The sequence below is a fragment of the Lagenorhynchus albirostris genome, chromosome 11, assembly GCF_949774975.1.
Source record: "Lagenorhynchus albirostris chromosome 11, mLagAlb1.1, whole genome shotgun sequence".
Lineage (NCBI taxonomy): Eukaryota > Metazoa > Chordata > Mammalia > Artiodactyla > Delphinidae > Lagenorhynchus > Lagenorhynchus albirostris.
Genome location: NC_083105.1, coordinates 10,230,998 through 10,258,231, shown reverse-complemented (window position 1 = coordinate 10,258,231; position 27,234 = coordinate 10,230,998). Strand labels below are relative to the sequence as shown.

Sequence of the window (27,234 nt, the reverse complement as noted above, 5' to 3'; positions counted from 1 at the left end):
GAGTCCTAACCACTGGACAGCCAGGGAATTCCCATCCATAGGTATACTTTTAGCAGTAACATTAAATTTGTAATTTTGAAACTTACATATATTATAGAATACAGCAAATAAGCACATTAGTATTAATAGGACCTAAGATTTTCACTGCAAAAGATATATAAATTAAAATTTTTTTTTAAAAAAGATTAACTCCTTGTATTTCCCCTTAGGGCCCACAGTTGGTAACATCACACTGTTTGGTGTCAGATGGGAGGGGCTAGGAATCACCAGCTACACTGTCACCCTGCTCCAAGGCAGGTCTCCCTGTGGTTCACTGCCTACAATGCAGGGCCCTCTGGCATCTCCTGGTGGTTAAGAATAAGGACCCACCTTTGCCTCAGCCTCACAAGGAGGGCCAGAAGGAGACCCTTTACCAGGCCTGAGCCAGGCTGTGGGGTCATAGGGTCTTCGAACGCCAGCACTGGAAGGGACCTGAATTATGAGGGTTTTGAGCGACGCCCAGGACTTACAAGCAGTCTCTCTGAGCCCTCCACCCCCTCCCCAGGCTGAGCTGTTGCCTGTGAGTGGAGATCGTGGCAACAGTGGCTTCTGGGTTAATGAACGAGAACCAGGAAAGTAATGTGTGCTGGATAAACATGGACTGCTAGACAAATTCTTTTATAAGCTGGCCAGACAAAGGCAGCCAAGGCTGAGGGCTGTTCCTTTATCAAAGCTTGGCTGAAGGAACTGCCCAGGCTCATCTGTGGCACAGGTGCCACTGGACCCAGGAGAGCTGTGGTCTTGGGCAAGTTATTTTACGTTCACACTGTTTCTTCATCTGAAGGCAGGGAGATTAACACCTAACTCAGAATTAATGGCTAAGACAACTCAGAATTGTGGATAAGATAACATGAAGAGCGTTTTGAACTTTCCTATTCAGTGTGGCCCTGGGCTGTGGACATCACCTGGAACTTGTTCGGATGCGGACTCTCAGGCCCCACTCCAGCCCTCCTGAGTCAGAAGCTGCTTCTTTTAACGAGGTCCCCAGGTGGTTTGTGTGTGGTCTTTGAAGCACAGGGTTAAAACAGTCCCAGGGAGGTACCAAGTACTCCCCGGTGTCCTCAGCCATCCCCGGCTCCCAGGTCTGCTGGACAGAAGCCCCCAGAGCAAAGAGGTGGGTGGACCAAGGGCTGCCCATGTCACTTTATCCTTTTCTACTTTATTACTTCAAATTAACAACCACAATAAAGCTCAAAAAAGTCCAATATTTACACAGGAAAAAAGTACAAAATTCCCCCCAAAGTTCATCAGTATTTTTTTTGTTTTTTAAATTACAAAGTAATAAAAAGCTTTGCTCTTTAATTAAAAAAAAAGAAAAAGAAAATAAAGGGGAAACAGAGGTAAATAAATTAGGAAATACACACATGGAAAAAAACAAACAAAAATAAAGTAAAAACGAGTGTTAACTAGGCAGGATGGATAAATCCAGTGCCCAGGCCTGACCCCAGGTGAGTGTCAGGACCAGGGAATTAATGTATAACCCAGGAGCCAGATGCCTTCTGAAAGGAGTCTCCACAGATTCTGCCCTAAGACCAGAAAAGGGGGACCACAGGCTGATGACAGTCTCGGGGTCGGTGGTGTCAAAGACCCTCTGTGCCCTCCTTGAGGGGCATGGAGGTCACCGCCCACCCCCATGTCCTCGTCAGGGGCATGAGAACACAAAGTCGGCCTGGCAGGTGGGCGGCACATCTGCTGTCCTGGGAGATACAGGTCAGATACATACACACACACCCACAAGGACTCCTGGCCCCCCTGCCTCACCACCCCCTCCTCAAGGTCTCTGTGGACAGGCAAAGAAGGGACCCAAACGCTGAGGGGGGCACTGGCAAAAGCCCAACACATAAAGTCGGCGGCCGTCATCTCAGGGGGGTGGGGCTGCACACGTCTCCCGTGGTCCCAAAGCTCATGGATACCCAGTGGGACCTGCCTCTGACCAACCAATCCATTCCCCCAGCTCCTCAGGCCACCTCCTGAGGGCCCGTGAGGACCTGCTGCAGCTCCAGTGCAGAAGTGTCCCCCTCCCAGCCATGTCAGGCGGCGGCCGTGGCAGGGCCGTGGCGTCCGCCAAGTGGAGCCTGATGTCTGGGAGCGTTTGGCAGCCTGAAGGCTGTGGGCAGCGGGAAGTGCGAAGGGACGAGGATCCTCTATGCCGAGGGCATCCCATCTTCTTGCCATTGGCAAAAAAAGAAAAAAAAAAGAAAAAAAAAAGACTCGAAATAGAATCCATCGTTGGTTTTGTGCTGGGTTTTGTTTCTTTTTGTTCGAGTGGTTTTTTTTCCCCATCTTTTTGTTGTTTTTTTAAAAGAAAATACAGTGAAGACACTAGAAAGGGGGAGAGAGAAGACAGATCAGGTGCACATCTGCCTCTGGCCACCCATCTGCCAGCGGCCTTCAGCTCCTGTCTTCCTGCCCCCGAGGTTTTGAGCTGGTCCCTCTCTGGGGCACAGAGTAGGTGCTCCACTTTCACAGAAAAGACACAGAGCCTCCCTCCCTCCTTTCGGTGAGCAGCCAACCCCCAGCCACACATCTGCCCCACCCTGCCACGGATGGACTGGTTCCTGGGCCTGGGGTCTGACGAAGGTCAACTCCGATTTATGCCCCAGAGCTACCTGTGGAATACATTTCCAAAAAGCAGATCGTACTCAAGATGTCCTGGTGCGAGGTCAAGCCTGTGAAATGTAAGCCGCTGCCGGCCATGTACATGTTCCCCAGGGAGCTCCGACATCCCCCTACGTACCGCCAGAGGAGCCCCAAGCGGGTTCCCAAGCGGGGCCCGAGTGCAGAGCTGCGACACCCCACCTCAAGGCCTCGGGCAGCCACAAGTTCCATGGAGGCCCACACTAGCCAGAGGGCCTCTCCTGGGCTTGCGGAGCCGCCAAGGGCTTTCTCTGACAGCAGATAAACTCCTGAGTACAGGGCCCTGTCTTACGTGCTCTGCATGAACGAAGCGTTTAACGGCCCAGAGGCTGGGACAAGGCTAGAGCCCTGGGGAAGGTCGCGGTGTGGGGCCCCGGGCTCAGTCCCTAATACCAACCTTCCAGAATAGTTAAGGCAAAGCAGGGATGGAGGACTGCCCCACGCAAGAGGGAATTTTCCAGCAGAAGTTAGCTGGCGTGGGCCGGGCCCGCTCAGCGCACACACTGGGCTCCTCCAGGGGGCCGTGGGCGTTTCCAGACCTGACGGGGCTACGTCCGCAGCAGACATCGGCTCACCTAAGCAAATACTGGTCCGCTGGTGGCTCCTCACTTCCCGAGGTGGTCAAATGGCACGCTCGTCTTTGGGAAGGGAGGCAGAAAGGTGGGAGGGGTGAGCTGCTGGCCACGGCACTTCGGCAAGTCTCTCCCCACCGTGGAGCCCCACCCCCAACCCAAGCCCCTCAAGCCAAGGGCAGGGGTACGTGATCTCAAGGACCCAGGATGTCTCTGTTTTGTAAGACAAGAACCCTGCCCCCAGCGGCAAAGCAGCTGCTCAAGGCCACACGTGAATGGAGCCGCTGGACTCCCAGCCTGTAGCCTGTCCTGCTGAGACTCCTCCACCATAGGCAGGAGGCCCAGAGCAGGTCTCCTGCCCACCTCTGCCGGACCCCTTCCCTGGGCAACCCCGGATTCCCCCTTCCCAACTTCCCTAGCCCAAACATGGCCCCTAAGTGGGGCCAGCCGACAGGGTCCACCCATCCCTCCATCCTGTGCTGACCGGGATGGCGGGGGCTCGCTGATGGCAGGGACCACGAGCCCCTCCTCTGTGAGCGCCCCGCCGCCCACGCAGGCTGGGCCCCTGGCAGAGGGCTGGGTTCCAGCTCTACCGCCTGCTGGGGCGGTTACCTCTCCTGGCTCGGCTGTGAGGCACAGAAGGGCTGGCGTGAGGGCAGCTCACCTGTGAGGCTGAAATCCGGGAGACCTCTTGCCGCCCAGTGAGGTCGGAGGACGAGACGTTGGCGGGTGCGCCCCTGTGTAGCCTCATGCTCACCTTCCTCTCTCTGTCGACCCGTGAGATCGCTCTGGGAGAAGTATTGCCTGGAGGGCGAAGAGGGGGGAAGCTGCCCTCAGCACCTGGGGCCCCGGCCGCCCTGCGCCCCCGCCAGGCCCCGCGCGCTGCCCAAGGTGTCTGCTCACCAGCTTGCTGGATGCGGGAGGCAGGGGTGGAAGCTACAGGCTCGGCCGCACTGCGGAGCCGACTGGCGGTGGCCCCAGTGGGCGGGCCAGGGGGCAGGGCCCGGGTGGCGGACCCCCGGAGCTGCCCCATCCTCTCCTCGCGCTCGTGCTCTCGCCGCTCCCGGTCCACGTCCTCGGGGTTCCGGGCTGCACCCTGTGGGTGTGACATGAGACCTGGTCAGCCCTGCGAGGTCAGCGTGCTCCGGGATCTGGCACTCCCTCGGGGTCAGAGCGGGGGGAGGCAGGCCAGGTGGGCGTCTTGGGGAAGTGGCATCTCAGAAACCCTCTGGTCCGACCTCCTCCCCACAAAGCAGGAAGCCCAAGAGACCTGGAAATGACCCATGATCACACCGCACAGAGAAACAAAGCCACACAACTGCCCGGAAGGAGGAAGCTGGGCCCGAGGGGCAAAGGGAGGTCGCGTGCCCCAAGACAACCAAGGGTACTCCGTGGCCCTCCCAACCTGGGTCCCCTCCGTGTACAGAGGGGCCCCAGCTCCTCAAGGTTTCCAAATACAGCAGGGCAGGTGTTCAGAGGCCCAGAGAGAGAGTTACAAGGCTAGCTGAAGGTGGGGCCAGGACTCAAACCAGGCTTCCCAGTGCCTAGCAAGGAAATCTTTTCAAAGGGCTGTTCTTCCCCTGCCCCTAGACCTGGCAATGGCTTCTGGCAGGTGCTGTGGGGACCACAACCAAGAGGCCCAGGGGACCCGCACAGATGCTGCCTGCCTTGGGATGGGAGCTGGAGAAGGAATGGGCTAGATGCCCCATGGAAGAAAAAGAGGCCCAGCAGGCAGGCTGTGGCAGAAGGGGTGCCTGAGCCCCTGGGGGCTCTGCCGTCTGGCCACGGCCACCCCCAGTGCAGGAGGAAAGGAGGAAGGCCCAGAGAGGAGTGCGGCATGGGAGCGGCGCCTGGCCGCGTCACCTAGTTGGTCCTGGGGTCGTCCACAGGGAAGGGCGGGGGCTGGCATGAGGGGGGCCGCATCTGCGGAGAGACCTGCAGGCTGAGTTGGGGGCCTGCTCACGGGCCACGGGGTGCGGGCTCCTGCAACCCTGTCTCTCCCAGAGAACTGGCGGAGAAGGCCCTGCTGTCCTTGGGAGATGGGGTAGGGGTGGCCCTTTGACTTGAAGCAATTCCGGGAGATAGCGGCTGGGAATCAGAATGATCCCTGAATCCTACTGAAGAACCGAGGCCCAGAGAGGCCTCAGGACCCTCCTGGGGCCACACAGCTCAGAGCAGAGCTGGGGTGTGAAGCCAGGCTTCCGCCACCCAGTCCCGCTCTGCTCTCCGCACCCCCAGAGGACTTAGCAGAACATTCTAGGGATGCACATTCCCAGCCCTCCCACCCACAAGCCTGGAAGATGGAAGCACCAGGGCAGCATCTCCCGACCTCCACTCCTCACCCCGGGCTCCCACCCACTCAATTACAGACTGGCAAAGAGAGTGTCCGGCCAGAAGCACAGCAAGACCTATGCTATGAGCTGCAGCAACCACTCGTTGAACATCCCATCCCATGGGCAGAGGGCACATCAACCCCACAAGGCAGGTATGAACTCGCTCCCTGGTGGGAGAAACTCGGGCTCAGTGAAGCCAAGGGATTCCCTCAGAGGTGCACAGCCCAGGGGCCGTGGATGAGCGGAGGGCTGGAGCCCCTGCCCTTTGTGGCCTCAGGAGGCTCAGGCCAACGGCAGGCTCAGGCCTGCGGCAGGCTGAGGTGAGCTACTCTCTCCATTTCCAACCAACCCAAGTGATGCCTCAAGAAACGCACACCAGGGAGGTCTCTCGGCTTTTTATTTGCCCATGTGAAAACACAAAAAGGTCAACATCAGAGTCACACAAGCATTCACCAGTGTCGTATGGACCCCTGTCCTTGGCTGTGTCGAGTTTCCCCCTGGCCAGCTAGTTAGACCTCGGAACACAGTGGCTCTGTGTGCTGAGAGCAACATCCCAGGCTCCAGGTATCCGGGGATTCCAGGGCCCTGATGCCAAACGATACGAGGCGGCCACTCCAAGGAGGGAAGTTCTCAGTCAAGGGCAGGATCCTTCCCATGGAAGAGTCTGCGGCCCACGGCGTCCAGCATGGTGTCCAGTCTGCTGGTAGGTGCTGATGAAGGTTTCTTGCAGGGGGAAGGGGTGATGTGGGAGGGGCTTGGTCTCGAGGTGAAAGTGTGGAAGGTCTCCATCATGTGTCTGCAGATACTTCTGCCAGGGGCAGCGGAAGGCGGTTGAGCTCACTCCAGTGGTGATGGGGTCAAAGGTGCCCGATTATCCAGTATGATGGCCCTCAAGTCAGAGATCGGGGCAGGATAAGGCTGTTGGCGCCTTTGCTCAGCTTCTGAGTCCAGGGCCTGTCTCTAAGGGAATCCCAGGAAGGGGTCAGCGTGCCAGCAATGGGTGGAGAGCGTGCTCCCGGCCTGGTTTGAGGCGAGATCTTGTCGGCTGGACGGTCCCACGAGCAGCTCTGTGAGGAGCCATCTGGAGTAGCAGGTCCCACAGACCTTTCTGTGATGATGGGTATGTTCACATCCGCCTTGCTGGGCATGGCAGCCGCTAGCCAGCCGCTTGTGGCTCCTGAGGACTTTAAATGTACCAAATGCAACTGAGGAAGTACGTTTTCAGCTTTAATTAATTTTAATTAAAAATTAGCCACACGTAGCCAGTGGCTACCACGTTGGAGGGCACAGGCCTGGACGATGCAAAATCCATTCCTGGAGCTATACCGAGAAAAGGGCCAAACTCAGCCCAGAACCAGGCTCAGGAATGGCTTTCTACATGGATGAGCGGGTGCCCAGTGCCCTGAGCAGTGCCCTGGGGCAAGAAGAGCTGGCCCCGGGCCCTCAGCTGTGCTCCCAGCCGGAAGGTCTGGCGTGAAAGGTGCCCCACTGCCCATCTCTCACCCCTGGGGCCCTTCGGCCTGTGGGACCCCCAACCTCTGCCCCACTCCTTAGGGAACAGTACCAGGCCACTGTTTGAGAGCCAGAGGGAGGAGGGGCACAAGACCAAGTGCCGATCCCAGCGTCCTGGAGAACAAGGCCTCGGTCCTGAGCATCTGGTGGGGCAGGCCGAGGGCACCCACCAAGAGGCACGCCACGATGGAACGCAGCACAGGTAGCGGCGTTTAATGAGTTCAGGTTCAATACGGAGGCCACCGACAGGGTCCGGTTGAGGCTGCTCCTGGGGCCCATTGCCACCAGGCCCCTCCAGGGCAGTGAACATCGTCCCTCCTTCAGGCTCTGTTCATCAGGCAGCCGATTTGTCCCCAAGAATCTCGCAGCAGGGCCTTCTCCATCATGCCTCTCCACTGTACTCCCACCATGCCAAGGGATGTCTCCTTGGGCCTAGCCCCGGTGGGCTCAGGCACACCTGGGGATGTCAGAACTGGGGCCCTGAGGTCCAGACCACAGGCCAGGAGTGTGGGGCGGGCAGCTTCTCCATGGGCCTATCTGGAGGGTCCTGGGTGCCCAGGGGTGCCAGGCACCTGGAAGGGACAGAGAGAGCACAGCAGGGGCTCAGCCTCTTGTGCTCACCCCGCTGAGCAGTACGTCTTGGAGGCCAGGTCTTGGAGGGTCCTTACCAGTACGTGGGTGGGTACATGGACCCGGCACAGGCACAGGGGCGGGGCCTGGGCAGTGCAATAGCGTCGCTGTCACGGGGCTGAGCCTGGCTCGAGGAAGCCCCCTTTTCCAGAAGAGATGGGAAACAAGACATAGGATTTCACAGATTCCGGAGCTCTAGGCCCAGCTGACTACAACAGTTCTCCCCACCCCACCCGCAAGACTCTTGAGAGAGAGAGAGAGAGACAGAGACAGAGACAGAGACAGAGACAGAGACAGAGACAGAGAGAGGAGGCGCCTAGCAAGACCCAGGGTCCCATGACCAGGAAGAAGGAAACCACAATGAAGGGGTCCAGGCAGGCCAAGGGGGCCTCAGTGAAGGCCGCCACCTGGGAGGTACAGAGCAACAAGAGCAGGATGGCGTAGGCCACGATCAAGACAGCAGGGGGGCCCACCAGCACCATCTGGGCCCCACCCATCCAGGCACCCAAGATGGACTCAAGGCCCAAACAGGCCCTCTTGGGTGTGGTGGGAGGTGGTGCCCGCCTGGGCCCCGCTGACCGCAGCAGCACGTGCCGTCAGCACAGATGACGCTGGAGTGGGAGGAGAACGGGGGCTCCGGGACCCCGGTGACGTCACCTGCACTGTCCGGCTCATAGCTCCCATCTTCCGGGAGCCCCACCCGCTACGGGGTCACGTTGGCTTTCCCAATCCAGTCCCCCAAGCCCGCCTCGGCCTCCAGGTGACTCACGAATTTGAGCATGTTCCAGTCGAAGACATAATCATAGGAGAAGCCCTGACGGTGGAAGAGGTTGCGGAAGAGCTGGCGCAGGTAGGAGTAGTCGGGCTTGTCGTCGAACCGCAGCGAACGGCAGAAGTTGAGGTATGTTGAGAACTCAGCTGGTGGAGGGGACAGAAGGTGTCACCATGAGGCCCGTGTGCCCCCAGGGCCCCCAATAGCCGGCGGAGTCCCACCCAGCCACCGTCCCTACAGATACTGCTGGTCTAAGAGGGGTCAAGACAAGGTCCAAGAGGCCGTCCTCCCTACAACAATCTATGAACTTCAGCCTGTCAAGAGCCCGATGGGAACTCTAGGCCACAGGAGGAGAACTTCCATTTCCTCCTCTGAAAATCAGAGGCAAGAGAGGACCCTTGTGAGACAACAGGAAATATATATATTGGTTCCTGCCCCTGGGCCCCTAAAGCCCTTGTACCTGCCTAGGTGGTAAGAGCAGTAGGAGCACCTTTTGCTCTAAGGAGAAGACTCTGGGTTAGGGCTCCCGGATGGGGGCAGGTCAGCAGAAAGACCAATCCATGATCAGAAGCTTGGAATTTCCAGCCCTCAGCCCCACCCACTTCTCTAGAGAAGGGAGAGGGGCTGGCAATGGAGTCAATGATCACCCGTGCTGACGTGATGAAGCCTCCATAAATATCCCAATAGCATGGGGTTTGGAGAGCTTCCCAGTTGGTGAACACATCCACATCAGGAGGGTGACACCCCCCAACTCCACGCACAGAAGCTCCTGCTTTCGGGACCCTCCCAAACCTCACCCTACCTATCTCTTCCACTGGCTGTTCATCTGTATCCTTTACCACATCCTTTAATAAACTGGTAAACAAGTAAGTGCTTCCCTGACTTCTGTGAGCCCAATTAATCAAACCCAAGGAGGGAGTCATGGGAACCTCAGGTTTATTTATAGCCCATCAACCAGACGCACAGGTGGCAACCTGGACTCGTGACCGGCATCTGAAGTGTGGTGGGGACAGCCTTGTGGGACGGAGCCCTTACCCTGTGGGATCTGACACTACCTCCAGGGAGATAGTGTCAGAACTGAGTTAAACTCTAGGACACCCGGCTGGTGTCAGAGAATGGCTTGCTGAGGGGAAAAGAACCCCAGACCTTTGGTGACCAGAAGTGTCAGAAGTGAGGTGTTCCGTGAGAGTAGTGAAGGAGACTCCCAGGAAGAGGAAGGTCCGGAGTTTTTCCTGACATTCAGCCCTTACGAGGTGAGGTCGGAGTGTGGGTTGGGGACACTCGCTATTTACCAGCCAGGCCTCCTAGCTGTGCCTGAACAGTGGCAGAGCCTGTGATTGACGTTCTGGTGCCAGGCAGTGGTAGCCCAGGACAGGCTCGTCTGCCCCTCAGAAGGGGCCTCAGGGGTCCCAGGCTAACCACCTGCCCCACTGGGCTACTCACAGGGGTAGCCTTTGCAGAGGACCTCAATGGGCGTCGACATCTTCTTCTCGCTGATCCGCTCGTACTTCTGGCGCTTGGTGGCCGCTTTGAGGCCCTGCCAGGGCAGGGAGCCCAGGTTGAAGTACATGAGCACGTAGCCCAGACTCTCCAGGTCATCTCGACGGCTTTGCTCTGCAGAGTCAAGGACGAGGTGAGGGGCAGGGTCCACTCGGGCTCCCGGCTGGCGGGAGTCAGGACCCCTTTCTCCAGGACATGCTCCTTGATTGAGGGGAACGACCCCCCCCGTGCACCCAGCACGAGCCCCCCCTTGTCACATGCTGGCTTGCTGCAGCCCCACTACGAACAGGCACTGTTATCACCCCCTTCTACAGAGAAGGGGCCCGAGGCTGAGCTTTTCCAACACAACCTAGGCCTAGTTTTTCCAGCTCAGGCTCTCATTCATTCAGCAACTATGCAGTAGGCACCCCGGGGCCTTCTTGCCTGGCCCACCCTGCGGATAAGGCTCGAGCAGTGGCATCAGACAGGGCTGGGGTCAGTTCTGACTTTGGCACTTGCTAAGCTGTATGACCTTAAGCGACCTGTGTCACACGGTGAGCCAGCATTCCCCACACGTAAAAATGAGGAAACAGGGCTTCCCTGGTGGTGCAGTGGTTAAGAATCCGCCTGCCAATGCAGGGTACACGGGTTCGAGCCCTTGTCCGGGAAGATCCCACATGCCACAGAGCAACTAAGCCCGTGCGCCACAACTACTGAGCCTGCGCTCTAGAGCCTGCGAGCCACAACTACTGAGCCCTCGTGCCGCAACTACTGAAGCCCGCGCGCCTAGAGCCTGTGCTCTGCAACAAGAGAAGCCACCGCACTGAGAAGCCCGCGTACCACAACGAAGAGTAGCCCCCGCTTGCTGCAACTAAAGAAGGGCTGTGCACAGCAACGAAGACCCAAGGCAGCCAAAAGTAAATAAATAAATTTATAAAAAAAAAAAAAAAATGGGGAAACAGCCTTGCACACCAAGGCTGCTGCGGGGATGAGTAAGGCACGAGAGGGCGGGTGCTCAGCACCCCACAGTTCTTCCTGTGAAAGAGAAGACCTGCCTGTGCGGCCAGCCAGGGGAATAAACCCAGGCTGCAGAAGGAAAGCCAGGGTCCTGGCCAGCAGCCCGCAGGTGTACTCTGCTCCCGGGCCTCGCTCACTCACCGATGCCCAGGTGGGTGTTGATGGAGGCGTAGCGGGCAGTGCCAGTCAGGTTCTTGTTTTCCCGGTAGGGGATGTGCTGGTGGGTGCGGGCGTCCCGGTACTTCTTGGCCAGGCCGAAGTCAATGATGTACACCAGGTTGCCCTTCTTCCCCAGCCCCATGAGGAAGTTGTCGGGCTTGACGTCCCGGTGTATGAAGTTCTTGGAGTGGATGTACTCAATGCGGCTGATCTGGGGGAGGGGAGAGCAAGTCGTTCAGCACATGTTCCACAGAGGGGCTGGGGCTGTACAGATGGAAAACACATCCGTGGTCCCTGCCACGGGCCGGGGGGGAGGGCCAGATCAGTCTGCAATCACCATGTATGATGATTTCAAGGGTCGGGTCACGGAAGGCTTCCTGGAGGAAGTGACAGTAGAGAGGAACTCTGAAGGAAGAGTTCATCAAGTTCGCTGTGACAAAGGAAAGAGAGCAAGGCAGGGAAGCGAATGGCAAGATCTAGAAATGAAGCCCAGAAAGGCATTCAGGCCTCACCTGCCTGGCTCTACACCACAGAGGACATGAGAGGCCCTCAAGGGACCAAAGAGGCATCTTGAAGGCTGTTCTGGCAACCAGACTGGGGGGAACAGGAGGACCAGTGAACCCTAAACTTGGCAGGGGTGACAGAGATGGAGCACACCGACAGGGAGCACACCGACAGGATTTGTCCCCTGGCTTCCAGAGGACACCAAAGTAAGGCGGACACACAGGCCCTTGTCTTCCTTTAAACAATGTGTTAGAAACTTAAATTAACATATAGGCACACAATAGGTCCTCTGGCAGGTTGGTGCCCTCCCTGGGCCTCAGGCTTCTGAGTATCTCCTAAACCCTTTTTGAGTCTCCCGTCCTATGAGAATCTGACAACCCTCCTCTGCACACACACATCTAGCCTAAAACTGGAGGATGTCTGCAGACGTTCTGGAGGGCAGCCACAGCTACAGACCCCTGTGTAACAAGATCTCCACGTATCATTCCAGGGCTAGAATTCTATGCTTTTTAAATTTTCTTTTCCTAAAATTTTCCTCCCTTGAACTTATAAAGGGATTGAGGACCTAAGCGTTGCTTGTCCGTGGGCTCCTGCTCTGGTCCAGGCACCGTGTGGCGTCCCAGGTGACCGCACAACAACCCAGCAAAGGGAAGACGCTCCTGAGGAGACTGAAGCCCAGCAGCTCACCTACGGTCACCCCACAGGGACAGGACCCAGGTCTGTGTGATCACAGGCTTTACGCTCACCTGAGGGCAGGGTCCCAGGCCTTGCCCGGAAGCCCAACCGAGCAGGTCTGGAGTGGAAACTGGGAACCTGCATTTTAATACCCCCTCCCTCCCTACCCCCCAACCACGGCTGATGGTCAAGGTCCCGTGGTCCTGGTCCAGGAACCAGGCCCGTCCTACGTCGCTGTCACTGCCTCCTGGCTCCAGCATCCTCCAGCTGGGTACCCAGCACCCACTGGCACGACGGGGCAGGGGAGGTTGGAAGGGAAGCTGGGAGCCCAGTCCCCAGCCCGAGTGGGTAGGTGGGGGACTCACCATCTGGTCGGCCAGGAGCAGCACCGTCTTGAGGCTGAACTTGCGGGAGCAGAAGTTGAAGAGGTCCTCGAGGCTGGGCCCCAGCAGCTCCATGACCATCACGTTGTAGTCTCCCTCGGCTCCGCACCACTTGATGGACGGGATTCCCACTGCGGGGGACGCAGGGCTGTCAGGGTCGGTCACGCCCCACCCCGCCCAGCCCCAGGCCCCTCCTACGTGCGTGCGGAAGCACTTGCACAGGCACAGAGCCCCTCAGGCCCCGCCCCCTCCAGCCCCCTCCAGCCCTCACCTCCCCCCTGCATCATCTTGTAGAACTTGCTCTCGATGTGCAGCTGGGGGTGCTTCGTTTTCACACACTCGAGCTTGATGGCAACTTCTTCACCAGAGGCGATGTTGGCACCTGCCAGGGGCAAGGGACCGGGGTCACACTCAGCTGGGCAGGCAGCGTCAGACCAGGACCAACTAAGTGTCTGCCCCCAAGCAGCTCAGCGCCCCTTGGGGGAGGCTGTGCAGAGGGCCCGGCCCTGTATCCAAGGGAAGCGGAGGGACTGTGGGACACAGAGCAGGCACCCGACCCAGCCTGCGTGGGAGGGGAGAGCCAGAGCTGCAGCTCATGCCAGGGGAAGGAGGTGAGGGCTATGGACCATTCAGAGAACCGGAGGCTGGGGCAGCAGGAAGGCTGGATGCGAGGGGGGTCAGGGCACAGCCGAAAAACGCTCACAGACCAGTAAGGGGAACTTCATCCTGGAGCGTGGGAGCTACTGAGGACTCCCGAGCTGAAGACAGGTAAGGTCACTGGGGTGTGGGGATGAGGAGGAGAGAGGGAGGGGGGCAAGGCTGTCTCAAGAAAGACCCAAATCCCCGCCGCACCTGGCCTCAGTCTCCCCAGCTACAGTAAGGGGTGGGCTGACTTGGAGGGCTGGGGGCCAGGCTGAGAGGCTGGCTCCTTGGGGCCAAGCGGGACTGAGCTGCCACAACTAAACGGTGTAGTCTTAGCACACAGACAACAGAGAAAGTCCGGAGGAGGGCACGACGACTGGAAGAACTGAGGACAGGCAGGATAACGCCGGCACCTCAAATCAGGGGACGAGATGGGGCCATGCAACAAACATCCTTGGAATAACTGGCATCTGGGAAAAAACAGCCCAGCTCACAGCACGCACCGGAAGTCCGAAGTGGAGCAAAATATAGTACGGGGGGGAAAAATCGGAGTGTAAGTTGGCTCAGCCACTTCAGAAACCAGGTTGGCCTCTACCTGGCAAAGCTGAACACACACAAACCCTTGGCCAAGCCAGTCCACTCCCAAGTGTACGCCCTTCAGAACCGTGAGCACTGGGACGACACGAAGGACCTGCACAGCAACAAAGACCACAAAGTCCAGCACCAGAAGGACGGCTACAGGGTGGTGCAAGCGCCCCGGGGATGCCACAGGCAGTGGAAGGCATACACGATGGCTAAGCGGGTGGCTCTCAGCATCTGAACCCTGAGTGCAGACAGCAAGGAGCAGCACCGTTCACAAGAGCCAGAAGGTGGAGACACCTGAACGTCCATCAAAAGAGGCGTGGACAGCAGACTCTGCCTGTCCCTGAGAAGGAACGGCGCACTGACACATGCTGTGACATCAGTGAACCTTAAAAACACTACGCTCGGGCTTCCCTGGTGGCGCAGTGGTTGAGAGTCCGCCTGCCGATGCAGGGGACACGGGTTCGTGCCCTGGTCCGGGAAGATCCCACATGCCGCGGAGCGGCTTGGGCCCGTGAGCCATGGCCGCTGAGCCTGCGCGTCCGGAGCCTGTGCTCCGCAACGGGAGAGGCCACAACAGTGAGAGGCCCGCGTATCGCAAAAAAAAACCAAAAAAAACAAAAAAAAATTACGCTCAGTGAATAAGTCACACACCGAAGGGCAAAGAAATACTGTCTGATTCCATTATATGAAATGCCCAGAACAGATGAATCCATGGAGACAAAGAGTAGACTGGTGGTTGCCACAGGCTGGGGGCAGGGGGAGATAGGACGGGCCTGCTTAATAGGTGCAGGGTTTTCTTCTGGGTGATGAAAACGTCTTGGAACTAGGTAGGGATGGCGGTCGCACAACACTGGGGCTGTACTAAATACCACTAACTTGTGTACTTTTAAAATGGTTAATTTTATGTTGTGTGAATTTCACCTCAATTTAAGGAAAAAAAAAGAGGAAGGAAGAGACAGAAGGATGCAAGCACAGTTCTAATTGTCTCAATTTCAAAACACACAACACTGAAATATATATAGTTTAGGGATATAAACATGCGATAAAACTAACAGAAGAGAATAACTTAAAATGTCAAGATAGTGCTTACCTCTGTTTGGGGGAAGCAGAGGGTGGGACGGGGTGGGGTGGGGTACCAGGGGCCTTCAAGGTGACAGGCATGTCCCCCTCCAACTGGGTGTTGGGAAGGATGCCTTATACCATGGACATGTTTTATACATTTAATAAAAAAGTAAAACAACGAGATGTTAGAAGAAAGGAGCACTGCCTTTTAATTTGGGGGTAGGCAAGGCTTTTTATCCTGACTTAAAATCCAGAAGCCATTAAAGAAAAAAAAAAAAAAAGGCTCCCTTCCCTCCTCCAAAAAAACGAATCCCTCTCCACGGCAAAAACACCAGAAACAAAGTCCTAAGAAATAGTGCACACGCTTATCAATAGCAAAGAGCTAACATCACACTAATATACAGTGAGCACCCACAAAGCAGTAGGAAAAGGACCAGTGACTCCATAGGAAATAGGGTAAAGGATTCAAACACACACTTCACAGAGAGAGAAAGAAATCATTAGTATAAAAATGGCTTACTCAGGGACTTCCCTGGTTGTCTAGCGGGTGAGACTCCGAGTTCCCAATGCAGATGGCCCGGTTTCGATCCTGGTCGGGGAACTAGGTACTGCAGGCATGCTGCAACTAAGTACCCCGAGTACCGCAACCAAGACCCAGAGCAGCCACAATAAGTGAACAAATAAATATTAACAGACCACGTCCACCCGAGCTGGCCTGCGCTCTCCGTGGGAGGGGTCGCTCCTCCCCAGCGGTCGCCGTGTGAACCGGGGAAGCCTGGCTGCAAGGCCTCTGGGCTCCCTCCAGCTCCCACTCTGGGGACTTTACTCGATACCCTCGCACAGTGCAAAATAAGGCCTGGACGAGGCTGTCCACTTAGGCTGTTTGCAACAGTAAAAGCTTGGAAACAACCCAAATGTCCAGCAGTGGGGACTGGTTAAATAAAGAAAGGCCCATGCATAAAACGGAACACAATGGAGAAAGAAAAGAGGAAGCTCTCTCTGTGCAGAAGTGGAAAGATCTCAAAGATACAGGAAGTGAAAAAGCAAAGTACAGAACAGTATGTATTATATGCTCTCCTTTCAGTGATTAAAGAAAAAAGTGCGGAAACAATATGTATCTGTGTTTGTTTGTATCAACGTAAAGAAACACTCAAAAGGAACATGAGAAACCACTCAAGACTGGGCAGGGTTGGATGAGGACAGGAGGGGAAAAGGACACTTCTCTGATACCATGTTACGTCTTGTCATTTTTTTCAACACCTTTGTTGAGACATAATTCACATTCTACACAATTACTTCTTTAAAGTGTACAATTCAGTGGTTTTCGGTATATTCACAAGGTCATGTAACCAACACCACAATCAATTTTAGAACACTTTCACCATCCCCAAAACACCTGCATCTCTTAGTGGTCGCTCCCCATCTCCCCCAACGCCCCAGCTCTAGGCAACCACTAATCCACTTTCTGTCTCTATGGACGTGCCTACTCCTGATATTTCATATAAAGAGAATCATAGAATATGTGATCTTTTGTGACTGGCTTCTTTCACTTAGCATGTTTTTGTGTTTTGGTTTTTGGTTTTGTGTTTTCATTTCTGAACCACTTAAAAATAAAAAAAAGTGGATTCCCAAATCCAGTGAGCAATGGGAGAGAAAAGTGCTTTGCAAACTGTAAAGTGCTTTTGACACGTCAAAACTCATCACTGGGGAGAGCCTCACACGTTTCCAGGCGACAGTGAGGATGGGGGTGGGGGGGAGCTGGGGCTCACTGCAGTCCACTGGCCATGCAGTGGGAGGAAAGGCTGCAAGGGCTCCTGCTGTGTGAGCAGGACCATCCCAGACTGTGGTCACAGCACGTGCAAAGGCCCGACAGGAGTGGGTGCAGTGAACGCTGGGTGGTCTGGTGCAGCTGGAGCTCGAGGTGGCTGAAGAAGACAGTGGAAGAGGTGAGTCGGGGGAGATGGGAAGGGGCTCAGATGCCAAGCTACGATCCTGGCCGTGAGCCTGAGACTCCAGGGGCACTGCTGACGCTCTGCTCTGGGGCAGTCCTGTGCACCGCAGGGTGTTTACCAGCATCCCTGACTCTACCCACTCGCTGCCAGCAGCATACCCCCACGCTGAGGTGAAACTACCAACAATGTCTCCAGACCTTGCCGAACATCCCCTGTGAGACAAAATCTGGCCTCCCTCCCCTTGTTGAGACCCACTGGTGTATTAGAAAGGACTGGAGAGGACTTGAGGTGTGGAGGGGGTGGGACCCGGAAGGAGGCTGCTGCAATTGTCCAGTCGATGGCGGCCCCGCCCAGGCAGGGGGAAGAGACCAAGAGACACTGGATGATGCAGGGCCTTCAGCACTTATGACTCAGCAGATTGCGCAGGGAGCAGAGGTGCCCGGAGAACGTCCCTTCCCGAAATGGGGAGGTGGAGGGGAAAAGCCCTTTGTCCCCTTGAGCTCTTACACCATCCTGCCAGTACTACTGTTTGTATCATACGAGGAAACGGAGACACCAAAGGTCAATGACCAAATGCCACACAACTTCCCTGAACAGGGACCTAAGCTGTTAGGCAAAGGCTTCTGGCCCCAAGCAACTGCTGGAAAGCTGTCACAGCTGCCTACGGGTCCCACCACCACCAGACCCCTGCACTGCCTCTGAACTCTACCAGGAAGCTGCCAGTCTTCTCTCTGACCTCCCTCACTTCTCACAACCAGTGACCTGAGGCTCAGAGAGGATACGTAACTGGCCTGAGGTCACACAGAACTGGCTGGGGCAGAGCCAGGATCTGAAACTTAGTCTCTAGAACCCCTGCTTTTTTCTCTACTCCAATTCCCTAGCATCTCATTCATTCAATCACCAGACGCATACCGAGCCCCGGGCCACCTGAGGCAGCCCTGCCCTGGAAGAGCTCAGCTCACCTTCCGTGGGAACAACAAAGGATAACTTTGATTAAGTGAAAAGTGCCAGGCAAAGGCGGCAGAGGTGGCCCCACGGAGAAGGAGCAGCCCTGTCGGGGGACGAGCCAGTGTGGAAAACAAACTTGGACGTAGAGAAGGGCTCAGACCTGGCCAGCCCTAGAGGGTCTGGGAGCTCGGCAAGTTCTAGGTGGGGAGGGGGAGGATCAAGCTGAGGCAGGGGCTCACTCAGACGGTACAATCGGGGGCCGGGCGGGACTGCAGGTGGGCAGTACCCACACCATCACCCCATCTGCAACTGAGGACCAGAGACTAAGAGGTCTAGAGAGCTCCTGAGGCACATGGCCAGCAGCTGGTAGAGTGGGTGGCACAGGCTCGGCCACTTCCAGACCCCATGCAGCCAAGGTGAGGCCCTACCAGAGCTGGCCCCGCACGATGCCGAGGGGAGAGGGAGGAGGGGCTGGAAGAGTATAGGCCTTGCGGCCACATCCACAAATGTGCTCGCCTTCAGTCGATCCTGGAAAGCAGGGCCTGCAGGCCGCGCCCAGCCCCACCTGCAGAGGCCATCTGGAGTCAGGCCCTGGCACTGGCACCAGTGACAAGAATGTGGCCAGAGCTTTGAACAAAGGGAGCCAGTGAGGCCAGCCGGGGAGGCCCTACAATCACTACCATCCCCACACCAGCAAGAGGGGCCCGGGAAGGAGCTGGCAGGACACTGCATCAGGCCAGGGTCCCCGAGGCCTGTGCAGCCAGCGAAGGCTGGACAGTCAGCAGAGAACCAGCTCCCTACCCCCCAGCTCAGGCCCCAAAGGACCCAGTTCCTGACAGTAGCAAATCCTAACCAAGACTGAGGGTTGGGGGACAGACACAACATAAAAGCACCACTGCAGGGCCGAGCATGTGCAGAGTTTCTGCATGCTGTGATCTCACTACTTCTCACCACCCTGGAGGCCTTGCAACTCCATTTTACAGATGCGGAAGCCAAGGCTGGCAGAGGTCATCACTTGCTCAAGGGCATACAGTGAGCAAAAGAAACGCCAGTACCTAAACCCTGGTAGAATTAACTCCAAAGCCTGTACCAAGGGGAGTAAACCCGGACCTAGTTTTTAAAATGAACTAGATGGGGGCTTCTCTGGTGGCGCAGTGGTTAAGAATCCGCCTGCCAATGTAAGGGACACGGGTTCGAGCCCTGGTCCGGGAGGATCCCACATGCCGCAGAGCAACTAAGCCCGTGCGCCACAGCTACTAAGCCTGCGCTCTAGAGCCCGCGTGCCACAACTACTGAGCCCTCGTGCCACAACTACTGAAGCCCGTGCACCTAGAGCCCATGCTCCGCAACAAGAGAAGCCACCGCAATGAGAAGCCCACTCACCGCAACGAGGAGTAGCCCCCACTCGCCGCAACTAGAGAAAGCGCGTGCGCAGCAACTAAGACCCAATGCAGCCAAAAATAAATAAATAAATATATTTTTTAAAAAATGAACTAGATGATTACTGGAAGGTCCCAGCAAGGTCCCACCACAGGGACCAGGGACACTGACTTTCTGAATGACCTTGGGTTGCCCCTCCATCTATGGGCCTCAGTTTCCCTTCTGCAAAGAGAAGGCCTGGGGCTGGGTGTTGTCTAGCAGCAGGTATGCACCAGCCCAAAGCTGCCTCTCCCTGCCCTTTGCCCTCAAGCCAGTGGCTCCAGGCTTCAGTCCTGAGCCCAAAGCCTCCATGATAAGAGGGTCCTTTATACCCACCCCAATTTCACAAACAGTAAGGAGATGGGCACCCCCTTTCACAGATGAGAATGCTGAGGCTCAGGGAGAGAGGCTGAGGCTCAGATCCCAGGTCACACAGCACATGAGAAATCGACTGGGAACCTGAACTTGTCCCCATCTCCCCACCTTCTTCTCTCCTGCCGTAAGTGAAGCCACTTCACAGGCCTCTGCACGTCACAGCCCCCATTTCCTCATTCATTCATGCGAAAGGCCTTCACTGAGCTCCCACGTGCTGGGCGCTGGGGCGAGAAGGTGGACACAACCCAACGCCTCCCCGCCTCCCCCCAGAGGAGCTCAGAGTCACAGAGCAAACCTTTCAAACAGCTCCAGCCTGCACTGTTCCTTCCCTCTGTTCTGAGCTCTGCAGTGCTTACAGGAGGGTGATCTACTAGGTGTCTGACCATGACCTGCACATCTGGCTGGCACTTTACAGTTTACAAGATGCTTTCCCACGCGCCCATTTCACTTGTGCCTCATGAAAGTCCTTAGTGGGCCAGGCAGCAGTATCACACAACCTTCACCAACCGCACAAAGCCAGGTCTGACGGCTCTCTCCCACGTTTTGTCCTCTACACTCTCACTCCCGTGGAGGGCTGTGGGTAGGAAGTTTGCCTTTTCTAGTTTGTTTGTTTGTTTGTTTTCTTTTCTTTTTTGGCCACGCCACACGATTTGCGGGATCTTAGTTCTCCGACCAGGGATCAAACCCGCACCCTTGGCAGTGAAAGTGCGGAGTCCTAACCACTGGACCACCAGGGAATTCCCTGTCTTTTATAGTTTTGGAGAAAAGCCTCGGTGGCCAACTTGATTGTGCCGCCCCCGTCTCAATGTGTGAAGCAGGGACAGCTCGGCACCATCTCTAGAGGCTGTTGTGAGGGAAGATGGCATTCAAACAGGGCCCAGCCCAACCTGAGTACTGTCCAGAGAGTGTGGGCATACGTGTCCCCCTCCCCTCTGATGGGGAAGGGGCAGCTCACTGGGAAGCAGATTTCATACCCTAAGAGGGCAGGGACCCAGATCACTGAGTAAGAGAAACCCCCCGAGTTCTGAAGCAACAAGCACAGCACACTGACCTGTCAGTTTCCTCTGCCCGGGACAGAACTGACTTATTGTTCTTTTCCCAGGAGGGAAACAGAGGCACAGATGCTTCCAAGGGCACAGGGACAGGAATGGGGAGAAACCCCAGGGGCTGCCACCTTGCTCTAACAACTCCAATTCACGATTACCAACACAGTCTCTCCCCTCCAGACCAACGACTGCCAAGGAAGGGCCGCGCCCCCTGACTGTGCCCCCGCACCCCCAGGGCAGCTGAGAAAGGGGCATTCTCCTGGGTCAAGGACGGGGTGAGATATCAGTGATTTGTTTAATCAACAAGAGAGCAAACTCAGACTTTCAACAGGAAGCACATCCAGGGAGAGAGATCCTAAAAGCTAAGACCGACCCCCGCCCCAGCCCTGAGGTTAGCCCTGAGGTTACGGGGGAGCCTGCGTCATTCCGAAGCCTTCCTGGGCTGAATTCCAAGAGGCCGGACCACAGGGAGGGGGCCTAGCTGGGAGCAATCAGCTTGCTCAAGCCTCTTCTGTCCACCAGCATCCTTCCCCCAGGAGACAAGAGACAGGGGTGCTAACCCAGCTTGCGTTTTCCCACGCCCAGCTGAAGACCCAGCTCATCTGCAGCTAGAAACCAGAGTTAAAAATACACTCCTCTGCCCAGACTGCAGCAAGTGGGAACCCCATCCTGCCCTGACTGAGGAGCCCCTCGGCCTGCCTCACCCCCAGCCTGCTGCTTCCCTCCCCACCTGGGATGGTCCTGGGGACAAAATGACCAAAACATGCCACCAGAGCCACGTTCTGACTTCAAAGCATGAAATGTTGGCATCTTTCCTCCTAGTGCCCAGGGCTGTCCCAGGGGCTCCAGAGCCACTGAGCTGGAGCCAGAAACACTCACCTAGGTAGATATCTCCGAAGGACCCGCTCCCGATCTTCCGGCCCAGGCGGTACTTGTTCCCCACACGTAGCTCCATGGTTCACTCTTGCTGCAGAAGTAAGCAGAGACACAGGGTCAGAGAAGAGGGAAGCTGGGAAGGGGGCTAGCCCCCGGAGCCCACTCTTCCCCCACCAAAGGTCAGGAAAAGCCACGAGAAACTTAGGACACCACCATCCTCCCTCCCACCGTCCAGGAAGGGATTTGGCCTTGCTTTGCCTAAGAGCAACCAGGTGTCAGGAAGCCCAATAGCCTCCACCTGTGCTGAGGCTATTAGAACAGGTGTCAGTGTAGCCAGGCAGAATGGGGACTAGAGACAAGGCCCAGGAGGAAAAGAGCAAAGCAAGCATCTCCTCGGGGGTTACTCGTTCAGGGACCCTCCGATAGGAGCCTCTCAGAGGCAGGCCAGTCACAATGGGTAAAGACTCTGATAGGAAAATCAAGGACAAAGGGCGTGATGGGGAGGTGGGATGCAGGAGCTGATCACCCTGGGGGTGCGGCCATGGCAACCACCAGCAAATTCCAACCTCCAGGGATAGGAGGACAGCTTGAACTGTCACCAAAGGAGTTCCTCAGCCCCATCAGGACTGACAGGATCCCCGTGCCCCCATCCTTACCCCAGGCCTCCAGCTTCCAGCACCAAGAATTGGAGGCCAGTTCTTCACAGCCTGGGCTGGTCTTCCCAGAGGCAGACCTTGCAAGTCTGCAGTGTGCCCTGCCAGAGAGGTCTCCTCCCCGACTCACAGGGAAGGCAAGAAAGGGGCCCCCAGAACATCCACCTTCTGGTCCTCTCCCTCTCTCGACCTCACAACACCAAGAACCTCACAAAGGACTCTCTGCAAGGATCTCTTTGGATGAACAGTTTGGGGCTGGTTTTCTTCCAGATTAGAAGGGTCTCCTAAGAGGGCCCTGCAGAGCAACTGAGAGGACCAAAGCCAGGTTTTGAGCTGAAGGACCAGCTTCTGTGGTGTGGGAGGAGGTCTGGGGGGAAAGCGCTGACCTGAGCACTTCCCTCCTTCCTGTGCCCCACCCTGGGTGTCCAAGCTCACGGAACATCAGGGGCCACCCTGGTAGGGATGCCTCTGCTCTGGCCTGGGGCAAAGGTCTGGGCAGCAGAGGAGGAAACTCAAAAGGCCAGGAGGAGGTGGTTTTTGCTCTGGGGGATGGGGAGGGTTGGCCTATGAAATAAGGAGAGGGATGGGGGATCCCTAAGATCTCAGAGGGTCTACGAGAGGGCAAGTGCAGAAAACTATAAAGAGGTGCCGCTCCCTGCAGACAGGGAACTGAGGCCCAGGGAGGACATGCCACCTGCTCCCCACCCCACCCCAGCAGCAAGTTAGTGACAGTTTCCTCCCCTAAGACCCAGACAGGGTTCCTGCTGCCCTACCTGGCAGCCTCCACCCTCTCAAACAGGACTTATTTCATGCCAGGGCCAGGAGGCAAACAAAACAGGAAGGTGGAAAAGCAGCTGTGTGCGGCACAGAGGCTCTGCCCCTTCCCCATGCCAAGTACTACCCCAAAAGCCAGACCCACCCAGGAGGGGAGACGGGAGGGCTTTATTCCACAGTTGGTCAGGCTGGAGCTCTCCACCCCAGCGGAGGCAAGGAGCCAATAGCTCCTGCCCAGGAGAGACACCCAGCCCCAGCACTAGTTCCCAGGGAGCCGCCACTAGCCCTTCACCAATGGTCACAAGGAAGGAGCTCCACCCGGCGCCAGCCAAACTCCGGGCTCTCCACCAAGGGCCTCTGCCCACACGCCTGGCCAGTCCCAGCTGAGGTGCCAGGGCTGCCAGCAGAACACACTCCACATATGCGGGAAACTCACATGCCACACACCTCACATACACATCCTCCCGTGTGTACACTCCAAAGGAAGAAAGAAACGCAGACATACACTGTGAGCCCTGCTTGGGGAAGGGGGTGGGGGGCGGGCGGGTGTGTACACACACAAACAACCCCCCCCCCCACGCCCCGTCCGTCTTCCGCCAAGGCCAATTCAGAGACCACACATGGCAGCCGGGAAAGCCGCAGGTTAGGAAAGGAACATAAATACACCCGCATCCTATATTACATAAATACCCACGCCGGGTTATATAAATACCCGTGCCCTCCGTCTGGGTGTCTTACATAAATACACTGCACATGACCCCCCAACCCCTCCCCACTCACCGGGCTGTCGGCAGAGAAGGGCAGAGAAGAGAGGGAGCAAGCAATCAGCCCTGCAGGCAACCACCACTTTTCTGGGCTACCACCCAGACCCGCCAGCGTCCCTCCTACACCCGGGGGGCCAGGGCCCCAAGGAGAGCCTAGACTGTCCCAGCACTGTCTCCCCAAAAGCCTCCCAGAGGAGAGGAGAGAGGCTTGAGTCAGGAATGGAAGAGGCTTTCCAGTTCTTTGCTGCTCCTCTCCTTTGGGGGGCGGGGTGGGGGGTTGGCGTTGGAATAAACGAAGAAAAAAAAAAAAAGGCGGACATGAAGATTCCGGAGTTTCAACTGGTTAAAAAAAATTAGACAAACTACCAAGCAGAACGGCACATGGGCAGTTTTCTTACTCCCTGCCCACCCCCCTCCCCAGCCAGGGCCCTTGTCCCTGGACCATTAAAATAAAAAGTGGAGGAACATCCCAGACACCCAGGCAAAGGAGCCCCAAACAGGCATTTATTGGGTGCAACTTAGACACTCAGGATCCCCTTCCCCTGTTCCCAAATCTATCTCCCTGACGAAGGCTGATCCAAAAAGAAAATATGCAAGAAAACTAAGGGAAAAAGTTGGGGAGGGGGCTCACCCCACTTTGAGTTTGGGCGTGAAGAGCTTGGGAATCCTCTCTCTAAGGACACCCGGGCACAAACATAGTTTTATGTTCCACAGGGACTTGCAAAACATGGATTTCTCACACGCAGAAACGGGAGAATCCGATCTGATAAATAACCCCCACCCCTTTCTTTCTCTCCACAAAGGAAAACAGAATCGGTGGCTGGGTGACCACACACCCCATCACCCCAGGGCCCCCCAAGCGCCCCCAGCCAACATGCGGGAGAGCAGCCTTGCTGACCCCCAGGTCTGGAGCACCCAGGCCAGGAGCGAAGGGGTTGGGGGCTCTGCTAATGCTCTGGTGAACCCTACCGAAGCCCCAGGGTTTGGGAGAGAATTCCGAATCAACAGTATCGGGTGCACCCCAGCACCCCAGTCCCGGACCCCCTCCCTCAGCGTCCCCAAATCGCAGCCTGGGGTGGCCGCCCCGGCTGGCTGGGGCCTTGAACGGTCCAGCTGGGGGAGGGGGAGGCGGGCCGGACTGGGGGGGCCTCCCCCGGGCAAGTCTGCAAAATAATAGTCACCCTCCTCCTCCTCGTCCCCAGTCGCGCCTTTGTCCTCGCCGGGCCGAGCGGGCGGCGCCCGGGCAGCCCCCCCATACCCGAGTGCGAACGCGCGTGTGTCCGCCCTCTCCTCCCCTCCCTCTCGCGCAAAAACAAAGAGGCGGAGGAAGCCCCGTTTCCCCCCAGGTTTGCGCCCCTCCGCGGGCCCGCGGCCCCCCAATATTTACCCCGCCGGGAAGGCGCCGGTGCCGGGCCGCTGCTCGGGGAGCTGCCGCGGGCGGGGGCGGCCCGCCTGGGCGGATGCCGGAGGATTCGCAGAGCCGCCGGGCGCGCCAGCCTCTCCTGGCCCAGCCGCCGCCACCGCCGCTGCCGCCGCGCTCCGCTCCGCTCGTCCCGGCCGGGCTCAGGCTCTGGGATCTCAGCGCAGCCGACGCCGCCTCCCTCCTCCCGGCCCTTCTGCCCGACCGCCCCCGCCGCCGGCTCGCGCGCTCCCGCCTGGCGCGCGCCCGCCGGCTCCCATTGAGCCCCGGGCCCGCCCGCTGATGTCATCCCGGGCCCGCCGCCGCCGCCCTGGAGGATTTAAAGGGCCCGCGCCCTCCGCTCCCGGGGACGCTGGGGGGCCCCGCAGCCAGGAAACACGGCCCCCCAGCCTCACGAGGAGCACCTTGCAGGAACGGGGCCTTACGTGTGGGGCCGAGGAGCGCACACAGACACTGACACCCTGATCCAGTGGGGGCACAGGTGGAAAAACCTGGGAGGGGGTGGGGAGGAGGAGGGCGCACTAAAAGCTGGGTTCTTCTAGACCCAAACACTCCTCTCCCCTCTGCCCGGTTCTCTCTCCTCTCACACCCTAGTAGTGGGCCCCTCTGAAGGCCGGTGTTTGCAAAAGGAGAATGTTTACAGTGTTGGGGGACACTCCGCCTCGGGACTCTGAGTGCTGCAGAGCACACAGGCCAGGTTGACTCAGGGGCCAGCGATTTGACCGGACAGCAAGAGACGGAGGGATATTGACAAACGGCCCAGAGAGGTAGCTGGGGCTATGCTGCGCTCTGCTCCCATGGAAAAAACAAATGCAAAGACCTTTTTCTTCACCCTTCTTCCTCTTCCGGCAGTTCAAACTGATGGGTACAGAGCTGACCTCCAACCCAATCCTGTCCTCACTCGTTTAATGAGAGACCCCACACACTGCCATGGAGCCAACACTTGAGCCAGGGTCCCCCAAGTGGTGCACATTCAGCCAAGTCCCCGCCCAGCTCTGGGCTGGGGTTTCCTTATCTGCAAATCGGGAGGGAACACCCGTCCCTCCCCAGGTCACCGAGAATTAATTAAGGCTTCCTACTGGCTTCCAGAGCAGGCGATGAAAGATTCCAGGGCAGAGTTATTAAAATGATATTTACACTGTACCATGCAAAGCTCCAAATTATGACACACATCCATTCACGCACACAACTGTGGCTGTGGACACACAAAATGCTGGAGTGCACTGCATCCGTCCCAGAAGCAAGGTTCCTGGGAAGAGTCACTTCAAGAACAATCACACCTTCCTTCGAGCCTGAGGGACTTAGTCACACACACTCTCCAAACTGTCAGGAGCCCCACAGACTGGTTTCTTCTTTCAGAGCCCAGGAAACTGCAGACCAGAGACGGGAAGGGGTTGGCCTGGGACCACACAGCACGAGATGGCTCTGTTCTCTCATGGGTCCCTGGGAAAATGAGTCTATCATGATCTCACTTCCAAAAGCAGGAGAGTGAGGACAAGCCTCCCAGGAGAGGCCTGGGGCAGTCAGCTGGGGATCTGCCCTCAAAGCCACTTTTGCCGAGAAGAGGGTCACCAGCAAAAGTGGTGGGCTTTGCTTGGCTTGCATGGTGTTTTTCGTTATTTCTTTTGTTCTGTTAACCGATTCCCAGTGTTTTAAGATGGGAAGATTTCATATGACAGGTCTGTATTCCCTACTTCTCTCGAAGCACTGGGAGAACTGCCACTCTGGGCCCAAACGCACCCTGGGCCCTGACCATACTCAGCAGGCCTGGGCGGCAGCCACCCCATTTATCAAAGCCCAAGGGCCCCCACTTGTTTTACCCATTTTTATGACTCCCTCATCTCCTGGAGGTCTCCAAATGTGACCTGTCCTAGAGGCCAGCCACCAGGCTCGGCTACCAATGCCCTTCCCTTCGTCATCTGTTTCCATCCCAATCTCACCGACCCTGAATCCTGCTTCCAGTGTCCAGGGAAGCCGGCCCTCCCTGTGCCTGCAGGTTCTCCTAC

The 27,234-nt window shown here is 57.1% G+C and overlaps 1 protein-coding gene across 5 annotated transcripts; it reads right to left on the bottom strand.

Moving 5' to 3' along the window:
• Window positions 1–1,178: 1,178 nt before the first annotated feature.
• CSNK1E (casein kinase 1 epsilon) lies at window positions 1,179–25,405 on the bottom strand. Of its 5 annotated transcripts, none has more exons than XM_060165183.1 (11): window positions 25,196–25,382; window positions 21,621–21,708; window positions 12,984–13,094; window positions 12,695–12,843; window positions 11,133–11,361; window positions 9,939–10,109; window positions 8,493–8,641; window positions 4,152–4,344; window positions 3,913–4,052; window positions 3,252–3,314; window positions 1,179–2,361 (listed from the first exon to the last, which is right to left on the bottom strand). In XM_060165183.1, exons 2-10 carry the CDS (start codon window positions 21,694–21,696, stop codon window positions 3,282–3,284), a joined length of 1,251 nt encoding a protein of 416 aa, XP_060021166.1. In that variant the 5' UTR covers window positions 21,697–21,708; window positions 25,196–25,382; the 3' UTR covers window positions 1,179–2,361; window positions 3,252–3,281. The 5 variants fall into 5 exon arrangements, with proteins under 5 accessions (XP_060021166.1, XP_060021167.1, XP_060021168.1 ...); XM_060165184.1 differs by lacking the exon at window positions 25,196–25,382 and adding an exon at window positions 24,990–25,008; XM_060165185.1 differs by lacking the exon at window positions 25,196–25,382 and adding an exon at window positions 22,274–23,346.
• Between the last annotated feature and the right edge of the window lie 1,829 nt (window positions 25,406–27,234).